Source organism: Narcine bancroftii, chromosome 13 (assembly GCF_036971445.1).
Source record: "Narcine bancroftii isolate sNarBan1 chromosome 13, sNarBan1.hap1, whole genome shotgun sequence".
In the NCBI taxonomy this organism is placed as follows: Eukaryota; Metazoa; Chordata; class Chondrichthyes; order Torpediniformes; family Narcinidae; genus Narcine; species Narcine bancroftii.
This window is the reverse complement of record NC_091481.1, coordinates 70,741,872-70,753,419: the sequence shown is the minus strand read 5'-3', so window position 1 is coordinate 70,753,419 and position 11,548 is coordinate 70,741,872. Positions and strand designations below refer to the sequence as shown.

Sequence of the window (11,548 nt, the reverse complement as noted above, 5' to 3'; positions counted from 1 at the left end):
CCGTCTGCACTATTGTAGTGAGATGACAGAGGGTGTAAAAGTGTTGTCTCAGAGAGGAGCTGAGAAAGGTTTTCCACTCATCCTGGAGAGAATATGCTGGAGGTTGTTGAAATATTTCAGCAAAACGTTAGGATGATTCTTCACAATGTACTCAGGAATCAATCCACATTCACATGGATACAGCATTCTTTTCTTTGGCTTGGCTTCGCGGACGAAGATTTATGGAGGGGGTAAAAGTCCACGTCAGCTGCAGGCTCGTTTGTGGCTGACAAGTCCGATGCGGGACAGGCAGACACGGTTGCAGCGGCTGCAGGGGAAAATTGGTTGGTTGGGGTTGGGTGTTGGGTTTTTCCTCCTTTGCCTTTTGTCAGTGAGGTGGGCTCTGCGGTCTTCTTCAAAGGAGGTTGCTGCCCGCCAAACTGTGAGGCGCCAAGATGCACGGTTTGAGGCGTTATCAGCCCACTGGCGGTGGTCAATGTGGCAGGCACCAAGAGATTTCTTTAGGCAGTCCTTGTACCTTTTCTTTGGTGCACCTCTGTCACGGTGGCCAGTGGAGAGCTCGCCATAGAACACGATCTTGGGAAGGCGATGGTCCTCCATTCTGGAGACGTGACCCACCCAGCGCAGCTGGATCTTCAGCATTATCTCCATGTTAAATCCACATTATATCTGCCCTGGGAATATTTGAACAACATATCAAGTGCTTTATTCTTTGTTTACCTCTCCGCACTGTGGGAAATCTTTCATCAAGACTGCAGTAGTTTGAGAAGGTGGCTCGTCAGTACTTCTAAAAGATAATTATGGATGGGCAATAAATGCTTGCTTTGGCAACAAAGCCCAGATTCCAAGACGAACAAAGATCAATCCCTTGGAATTACAAGTCTAACTGAGATCATTTAACTCAATGACTTGGAACAGAATCTTCAAATCTACATAGCTTGGTCATGTGATGCCTTTTAAATCATTGCCGAGCTCCAGTGTCAAGTGAACCGTTTACATCACATGGAGTTTGAGGAGATTCGATAGGTCACTGAAAACTCTCAAACATCTACAGGTGTACTCTGGAGAGCATTCTGGCTGGTTGCATCACTGTCTGGTACGGAGGTGCCAACACTCAAGACGAAAAAAATTTGAAGGTTATTAACGCCCTGCGACATTATGGGTACCAGTCTCCAATCCATTGAGGACATCTAGAAGAGGCAGTGTTTTAAGAAAGCAGCCTCTATCCTCAAGGACCCTTACCTCCCAGGTCATGCCCTCTTCACTAAGCTACCATCAGGAAAAAGGTACAGGAGCCTGAAGACTCAGCGGCACAAGGACAGCTTCCTGAATGAACAATGAACCACAGACACTCCCTTAATTTAACATTTTCTTGCACTATTTTTATTTATTTTGTAAGGTTATCAACAAGGGGAGAGAGAGTGCAGAGGAGATTTACGAAAATATTACCTGGGTTTCAGAATCTAGATTACAAAGAAAGATTGAGCAAATTAGGTCTTTATTCTTTAGAGCTTAGAAGGTTGAGAGGGGATATGATAGAGGTATTTAAGATTGTGAGAGGGATAGATAGAATTGATGTGGATAGGCTTTTTCCATTAAGAGAATGAGAGATTGAAACAAGAGGTCATGAGTTAAGAGTAAAAGGGGCAAAAGTTTAGAAGTAACATGAGGGGAAATTCCTTTACTCAGAGAGAGGTGCTGTGCGAAAAAAGCTTCCAGAAGTAGTAGTGGCAGGGTCAATTTTGTCATTTAAGAAAAAATTGGATAGGTATATGGATGGGAGGGGAACGGAGGGTTATGGGCAGGGTGAGGGTAGGTGGGACTAGAGGAAAGTTCTTAGTTCGGTGCGGACTAGAAGGGCCAAAATGGCCTGTTTCTGTGCTGTAATTGTTAAATGGTTACATAAATGCTTGCACTGTTGCCACAAAACAACGGATTTTGTGATTCCGATTCATTTCACGTTCTTTCATCTGCAAAGACTGCAATAAAGATTGCAGGGTAAACGCACTTTGATGATAATAACTCAATGTCCTAGTTGAATTCAACGTACTGGAACTTGCAGAGTTGTGGTCTGCATAGGAGTGGTCAACGTAGTGATGGTTGGATTCTGCACTGCTGCAATAACTGGACTGTGATCAGCTTTCAGAGTCGTTAGGACCAAGGAGTCTGTCTTTATGAGTTGAGGCTGCACAAGGACCTGGAACAGAATAAAATGCACTTGCACAATTTAAAACTCTAAAAGCAGGAAATAATATCATGGATACTTTCATCCTGGGAAATAGATCATGGAAATGCAAGTTAATGGAAGCAAAAAGAAATTTAAAAAGTGATAATTTCTTACAGCCTACTTTGCAAAAACACATTCAGCTTCGGCGAGAACAATGATTCTTCTGGAGGTGTATTTTTTTTTTTTCTTTGGCTTGGCTTCGCGGACGAAGATTTATGGAGGGGGTAAAAAGTCCACGTCAGCTGCAGGCTCGTTTGTGGCTGACAAGTCCGATGCGGGACAGGCAGACACGATTGCAGCGGTTGCAAGGGAAAATTGGTTGGTTGGGGTTGGGTGTTGGGTTTTTCCTCCTTTGCCTTTTGTTCGTGAGGTGGGCTCTGCGGTCTTCTTCAAAGGAGGTTGCTGCCCGCCAAACTGTGAGGCGCCAAGATGCACGGTTTGAGGCGTTATCAGCCCACTGGCGGTGGTCAATGTGGCAGGCACCAAGAGATTTCTTTAGGCAGTCCTTGTACCTTTTCTTTATATGCTTAGTTAAAATCCCCTCTTGTGGTTAGGAACCTTAAACACTGCCTTGAAACTCAAATCTGTAAAAAACTGAAATTGCTGGATTGTTGGGGCGACACAGTTGGCTTAGCGATTAGTTCAATGGAACTGGAGTTCAAATCCAGCACTCTCTATAAGGAGTTTTTAATGTTCTTCCTTGGGGGCTCCAGTTTCCTCCCACCATTCAAAATGTCCCAGGGAGATGAAGGTCAATTGGGTGTAATTGGTCTGAAAGGGCCTGTCACTGTGTTTATGTCTATTTTTTTAAAAAAAGAAAGAAAAACAGAGTGTAACATTTCAGTTTGCAGACCCTTCGTTAGAATACAGCTGGTCTCGCAGCGTCCATAGAAGGTAAAGATACATTACTGATGTTTCAGGCCTGAGCCCTTCTTCAAAGTACAAGTGAAAAGCAGGAAGGTACTGGAATTAAAAAGCTGTTGAGAAGTAAAGAAAGGCAGGGGGAGGAGAGCTTGGGAGCAGCAGACAGTCCAGATGGGGAGCAGCAAGAGACTCGATGGACACTGTGAGACCTGCTGAGTTCCTCCAGCCTCTGTGTTTTTACTACAATCGCAGCATCTGCAGACTTTGGTTTCAGTTGTTCCACTGCAAAATTTCTTCCAGGGATGCCTATCCTTTTTTTTTTAAATTTTTATTTTTCACACCATAAACCACATTGACCATGATACATGCATTTTCCTTTTCAAATATATACAGTGTCATTTTCTCCCCCCCCTCCTCCCATCCCACCCTCCCTACCTCCCCCCCATCCATTTAAAGTACAAAATCTAAGATACATTAACCAGTCAAACAATGTTGTCATTCAATAAAAATAAAAAAGAAATTCCACTGAGTCAATTCTTTTCATTTCCTTCTCCTTTCGTTAATTTAGGTGGTGAATGTCCCCGGTAGGTTTTCTCTATTGTGTTTCATATATTTTTTCAAATATTTCAATATTATTTCTTAAACTATATGTTATTTTTTCTAATGGAATACATTTATTCATTTCTATATACCATTGTTGTATTTTCAAATTATCTTCCAATTTCCAGGTTGACATAATACATTTTTTTGCTACGGCTAGAGCTATCTTAACAAATCTTTTTTGTGCACCATCCAAATCAATTCCAAATTCTTTGTTTTTTATGTTACCTAGGAGGAAGATCTCTGGGTTTTTTGGTATATTGTTTTCTGTTATTTTATTTAATATCTGGTTTAGATCTTCCCAAAATTTTTCTACTTTCTCACATGTCCAGATTGCATGAATTGTTGTTCCCATTTCTTTTTTACATCGAAAACATCTGTCAGATACTGTTGGGTCCCATTTATTTAACTTTTGAGGTGTAATGTATAGCCTGTGTATCCAGTTATATTGTATCATACGTAACCTCGTGTTTATTGCATTTCTCATCGTTCCAGAGCACAACTCCTCCCAGGTTTCCTTCTTTATCTTTATATTTAAATCTTGTTCCCATTTTTGCAGGGACACCTATCCTGAAGAAGTTCTCCCTTCGAAGGGAGTTCTGTGAGTCTCTTAATGCTCCCCATCTGCACTCCCTGGTGCTCTCAAAATCCTCCCCCCCCCCCCCCAAACATTCTTTACTTCTCAACAGCCTGCCTGCTTCTTATACAATGAAAAAAGGATCAGACCTGAAACATTGGTTACTGCGAGACCTGCTGAGTTTCTCCAATACTCTGTGTTTTTACGTGCCAGATGAAGTTTAACATGAACAGAAGTTGTGAAATTGAAGCAAGATAATAAAATGAACCACACCAGTGAAAATAAAATGATAGGAGCACAATGCAAGAAAATTTAAGAGCACTGATATGTGGATCACTGAAGGTAGATCACAGGGATCACTGATAGGTAGGCAGCAGGAACACATATACGCACATCAGCAACAATTTCTATTACCAGTAACCTAATTCGTGATAATTTATTATCTTAGACCAAGAAAAAAAATAGCCCAAGTCAGTTCGTTTCTGCAACACTGTTAACTGTGATTTTTTTTTTACTGTTAACTGTGATATTTGATGATGTTCTATTCAATTATGTTGAAGCAAAGGACCATGTATTTTCAGATTAAATTTAATTTAAATGAAGTTTATCCCAGCAAAGACATTACACTGGCTTTAGAAATCCAAATTCTGAAGTTAGTGAGCTATTTTAAATTTTTTTTTGCTCATAGATACAGAATGGCAACAGGCCCTTTAGGTCCATGAGCCTGAGTTACCCAAATACACCCATGTGACCAATTAACTTACTAATCCCCGTACGTCTTTGGAATGTGGGAGGAAACCCACATAGACACAGGGAGAGTGTACAAACTCCTGACAGACAGCACCGGATTCAAACCCTGGCTACTGTAAGGTAAAACATCATGAGATGGGAATGTGTAAGGAGTTACCCTGTACAGGGCGGTAACAAGATGTGAATGCATCCTTGTACTTACAAGATAAGAGAGACATTGATGGATTGAGAGGCAGGAAGCTAGCAGGGAAAGGATAGCAACAGTTTTAGTCATTGGACAAGTAATGATATGATGATGTTCTAAGCACGTATCCAAGGGTATAAAAAATCATCATTTTGCTGATAATGACAGAATGCATTCTCCGACTAACATTGTTAGTTGCAAGTGTTACAATCCGGTAATAAAGAACAAAGAACCCTGATTTCGACTCAGTCTGGTGTTTGTCTCACTCATTCATGAACAAAGCAGACCTAACACTACTGGCGCTGGAAAATTGTTGCACTAATTGCTACACTGACTCTGTCACACAATGGGTTTATTTAATTTTACATATTCCTGGACTATACTTTCCTTGACATTTTAATTCCATGGTTTTCATCTTTTTTCAAATTAATATTAATCCAACTGAAATATACAGTATGTATTAGGGAAAAGCATACTTACAGGAAACTGCTGCACCTGTGGCGAGTGTGTTTGTACAGTGGTGGTGGTGGTGCCCGGCGTTAGTGTCTGAATGCTGCCCACTGTGGTCGCTGAAGTCAGCATCCTATGGGTTGACAGACCCTGGACCTGCTGCTGAAAGGCAACTGGCTGCACCTGTGGGGAAGTGACCAGGTTCGGTATCTGGGGCTGAATAACTGTAAAAGTATCAACAACAATGAAGAGTTTATTGTCATACAAATCAAAATACTTACTTGCTTCAGCCAAATAGATAATTGACTTTAAAAAAAAAGACTACAGTTTGATTTAAAAAGAGACAATGAATAAAAAATATAAATATTAAACATTCAGTTATCCTTGTGCAAGAAAAAAAGTGACTTTGCAATAGTGCACAGTCCTATTGTGGTGTCAGAGCAGTTTATGATTAGTGTAACAAGGAGAGTTCAAGAGCCTGATAGCTGTTGGAAAGAAACTGTTTTTGAATCGAGAGGAGCTGAACTTCAGGCTTCTTTCTGTACTTTCTGCCCAAAGAGAGCAGTGAGAAGACGCTTTAACCGGGGGTCATTTTTAATCCAAGATTAAAATAAGTAAAACCAGACTAACAATAGAAACAAGCACAACATTCATTTTTCCTCAAATTAATGAGTTAACACCCATGACACCAAATCAGAAATTAGGTAATTAACTGAGGTAAACGTTGGTGAGTTTTGACTAACAAAAATGTCACAAAAAGTCTGTGAGAAAGAAGGACAAAATCTTCCAGGAATACAGATGCACAAATCACTAAAATAGGAACAATTTAATAAAACCAGTAAAATACTAAGTACTGTGACTTAATTTTAGTGTGACATCTTATCTTAAGTGAGACTGGGGGCATATGAGAAGGGACCTAGATCAGCTCGTCGAGTGGTGTCACAACAACAACCTTACACTCAACCTTAGCAAAACCAAGGAGTTGATTGTGGACTTCAGGAGGAGTCGATCAGGAGAACAGCCTCTACCCTCAAGGACCTCACTGCCCAACTTCTCACTGCTACCATCTGGAAGGAGGTACAGGTACAGGAGCCTGAAGACGAACAGTTTGTTCCCCTCCACCGTCAGATTTCTGAATGGACAACGATCACAAAGATTACCTCACTTTCTTTTACTTTGTGCAATAACTTTAAAAAAAATGTAATCTATAGCAATATTTGCACTGTAAAGATGCCGCAAAACAACAAATTTTGGGACATGTTCAGGACAATAAATTCTGATTCTGAAACTGGTACCTGAAAATCCTCCTTGGTTCTGGTAAGTGAGGACTGGCTGTTGAATAATCCGAGTCTGCGTTGGTGGAGAGGTAAAATTTGATGTTATCATGAAGGTTTGCTGTTGTGGCTGTGTGTGCACTGATGGGCGAGGGTGAAGAACAGGGGTGGTCCTTTGGGCTGCAGGGGAAGAAGTCTGTGTGAGCGCTGGTGGTGAGGAGGGATGAACATGGTGCTGCGCCAGTGACCTTTGTTGCGTCAGTTGCTGTGCTGATGTCTGGAGCTGTATTTGTTGCTGTTGCTGTCCTCCCTGTTGAGGTATAGCCACAGGAGGCTGGTCAAGTTTGTCGCATCCCGTCAGACCACTGCTAAATTGCTCATCAAAGAGGTCAGGGAAGTCGCCAACATGACCACTTACAAACTGCAACATTTCTATAAAAGATTAATGAAATTAGTGTCAAGGAGGAAAGAAAAAACATCTTCCATACAAGTCAGGTCTTTTCTCAGGAACTATCATAACATTGCTTTAAATGTTAATGCTCAAAACCAAGATCCATGCCTGTATGTTCAGAGCACGATTAAATTAGTTTTATATTCACACAGTGATGGGAAATGAACTAGCAAAATAAGAATCCACTGCACCACCAGTGCAGGAAGAACCATCATAAGAAGTCTTTTAGGATGCTCCAGTTTGAAGAGAACTGTAATCATTAACTTTGACTTTCTATTCAATATATGGAACCATTTAAATTGCAAGCTTACAAAGGACTCACTCCAGGCCACAGGCTACTAGAAACTGGCTCATAGGAACCAGGTATCGGAACCAGGATTCAAGAGAATGCCGAGGGCAAGGAGGGCTCCTGAAGGGTCCTGAAGGCTTCCTCAATGTGTCAGAATCTAGGCTGGGTTGCTGATGGTTTGAACTGTACTGGAGTCTTTTGTGGCTGAAGAGGCTGAGGGAGTGCTGAAGGCAAATGTATCGACACTCGGTGACTCTGATGGGGGACTATCTTTTGTTTCTTCTTATCTGACTGTAAGGCGCCAGGGCAATGCAAATGTTATTAACGAATCTTTGTCTGCTATTTGTGTAATATTACATTTCTGCCTTTTAAAAAAATATATTTAGGCACACAGCACTGTAACAGGCCCTTGTGGCCCACAAGCCTGTGTCGCCCAAACATCCCAATCAACCTACAACCCTGGTTATGTTTTGAAGGGTGGAAGAACACCCTCCTCACCAACTTGCTACCCAAAGTCATCACTCTTCCCCAACTGGTTCCACCTGCTCATCACCCACACATCAATCTATCTGGGTTTCTTCTTCCTTGGTTCACCTGTCCATCAGCACTCCCATAATCTGGTCCCACCCTCTGTCCCTGCCCTAGCACCTCCCCATCTGGTTCAACCTGTCTAATTTCCACCTATCATCTACCAGCTTTTATCTCATCATTGCATCACAATGTGGTACAGTTGATGTACAGCATTGAATCAGAGGTAAATCCACATGACCATAAAAGTGGCAGACTGCATCAATGGGCTCTTCCCCACCCCCCCCCCCCCCCCCACACACTGACATGATCTACCAGGATCATTGTTTGAAGAGGGCTCATGAAATCATTGAGAACCCCTATCATCTGGCAAACAAAATCTTTCAGCTACTCCATCAGGAAAGGGATACATTTTATTTGTATTTTAACTTTTGTTCAATAAAAAACATTTTAAAAAGAAAAGGGATATAGGAATTTTGGAGCCAGAATCACCAGGCCGAGGAACAGCTTCTTCCCTCGGGCAGTGAGAATCCTGAACAATTGATGATCTGCTCATACAAACCCTTCAAGTCTCTATGCTATATTCAACAATATTCATTTATTTTTAATGGATGTATATCTCTACTACATATGCATTGTTTGTCTGTATGTGTTATGTCTTGTGTGTTTGCATGTTTTTGCACCAAGGACCAAAGAACACCATTTCACTGGGCTATACTTGAACTTTCCCCACCTGTCTCCAACTGCCAATCATCTGATTCCATCTATAATTACCATCCTCTGTCTTATCCCTTCCTCTCACTTCTATACATTATCTATCTTCTCTCTACAAACTCAATCTTGATGTAGGATCTCAATTGAAATCATGACCATTGCTTTGCCAACACAAATGCTGCTTGATCCATTGAACAATGTCTCCGCCTCACTGGCTACCAACACAGGCGCATCTCAAGGATGCTTGCTTAGCCCACTGCTCTATACAGTCTACACCCAAGAATGTGTGGCGAGGCACAATTTAATTCTACAAATTTGCCAACGACATCGTGTTTGTTGGTGGAATCACAGACAGCAATGAGAAAGCGTACAGAAGGGAGATAGATCAGCTTGTTGAGTGGTGTCACGACAGTACTCAACATTAGTGAAACTAAGGAATTAATTGTAGACTTCAAGAAGAGGAAACCAGAAGAGCACAAAAAAGTCCTCACTGAAGTATCAGCAGTTAAGAGTTTCAAGTTCCTGAGTGTCCACATCTCTCAGGATTTATCCTGGACCTCCACGTCGATGCAATCATAAAGAAGGCTCGTCAGTGGCTATACTTCATGAGGAGTTTTTTTTTATTTTATTTTTTTTTTAATTTTTTATTTTTCACACCATAAATCACATTAGCCATGATATACACTTTTTCTTTTTCACACATATACAGTGACTTTTTCTCCCTCCTCCCAAGCCACCCCCCCACCCCCCCCCTCATCCATTTTAGGTATACAATCTAGGTTGCATTAAACCAGTCAGACAATGTTGTCAATCAACAAAAATACACCAGAAATTCTACTGAGTCCATTCTTTTCTTTCCTTCTCCTTCCATCAACTTAGGTAATGTTTGTCCCCGGTAGGTTTTCGCTATTGTATTTAATTAAGGCTCCTATACTTGTTCGAATATTTCAATATTATTTCTTAAACTATATGTTATTTTTTCTAATGGAATACATTTATTCATTTCTATATACCACTGTTGTATTTTCAAATTATCTTCCAATTTCCAGGTTGACATAATACATTTTTTTGCTACGGCTAGGGCTATCTTAACAAATCTTTTTTGTGCCTCCAAATCAATTCCAAATTCTTTGTTTTTTATGTTACTTAGGAGAAAGATCTCTGGATTCTTTGGTATATTGTTTTCTGTTATTTTATTTAATATCTGATTGAGATCTTCCCAAAATTTTTCTACTTTCTCACATGTCCAGATTGCATGAATTGTTGTTCCCATTTCTTTTTTTTACATCGAAAACATCTATCAGATACTGTTGGGTCCCATTTATTTAACTTTTGAGGTGTAATGTATAGTCTGTGTAACCAATTATATTGCATCATACGTAGCCTCGTATTTATTGTATTTCTCATCGTTCCAGAACATAAATACTCCCATGTTTCCTTTTTTATCTTTATATTTAAATCTTGTTCCCATTTTTGTTTAGTTTTACCATTTGTTTCCTCATTCTCCTTTTCTTGCAGTTTAATATACATATTTGTTATAAATCTTTTGATTAACATTGTATCTGTAATCACATATTCAAGGTTACTTCCCTCTGGCAAACTCAAATTGCTTCCTAATTTATCCTTCAAGTAGGATCTCAGTTGGTAATATGCCAGCGCTGTATCTCCAGTTATATTGTACTTATCTCACATTTGTTCAAAGGATAAGAATCTACTTCCTAAAAAACAATTTTCTATTCTTTTAATCCCTTTTTTTCCCCATTCTCTAAAGGAAAGGTTATCTATTGTAAAAGGGAGTAGCTTATTTTGCGTCAATATTAGTTTTGGTAATTGGTAATTTGTTTTATTTCTTTCTACATGAATCTTCTTCCAAATATTGAGGAGATGATGTAATACTGGAGAAGTTCTATGTTGTATCAATTTTTCATCCCATTTATATAATATGTGTTCAGGTATCTTTTCCCCTATTTTATCTAATTCTAATCTCGTCCAGTCTGGTTTTTCCCTTGTTTGATAAAAATCTGATAGGTATCTTAATTGTGCGGCTCTATAATAATTTTTAAAGTTTGGCAATTGTAAGCCTCCTTGTTTATACCATTCTGTTAATTTATCTAGTGCTATCCTCGGTTTCCCCCCCTCTCCATAAAAATTTCCTTATTATTTTCTTTAACTCTTTGAAGAATTTTTCTGTCAGTTGTATTGGCAATGCCTGAAATAAGTACAATATCCTTGGAAAAATGTTCATTTTAATACAGTTTATCCTTCCTATTAGTGTTAGTGGTAGATCTTTCCAATGCTCTAAATCGTCAGGTAATTTTTTCATTAGTGGATTATAATTGAGTTTATATAATTGGCCTAGATTTTTGTTTATTTGTACACCTAGGTATCTTATTGCCTGCATTTGCCATCTGAATGGAGATACCTTCTTAAATTTTGAGAAATCCGCATTATTCATAGGCATTGCTTCACTTTTATTTACGTTTATCTTGTAACCCGACACCTCTCCATATTCCTTCAATTTCTTATATAATTCTTTTATTGATAGTTCTGGTTCTGTTAAGTACACTATAACATCATCCACAAATAGACTGATTTTATATTCCTTGTCTTTTATTTTTATTCCTTTTATATTATTATCTA

General features: G+C 39.7%; 1 protein-coding gene across 1 annotated transcript in view; it reads right to left on the bottom strand.

The window, feature by feature from the left end:
- The window catches only part of LOC138748248 (sterol regulatory element-binding protein 2-like), a 44,218-nt gene that overhangs the window by 18,884 nt on the left and 13,786 nt on the right, over nucleotides 1-11,548 (bottom strand). Inside the window, exons 2-4 of the mRNA XM_069908083.1 lie at nucleotides 6,948-7,358; nucleotides 5,683-5,876; nucleotides 2,051-2,197 (exon numbers count right to left, since the gene is read on the bottom strand). Coding sequence (XP_069764184.1) covers nucleotides 2,051-2,197; nucleotides 5,683-5,876; nucleotides 6,948-7,358 — 752 coding nt within the window. The remainder of the gene's footprint in view (nucleotides 1-2,050; nucleotides 2,198-5,682; nucleotides 5,877-6,947; nucleotides 7,359-11,548) is intronic.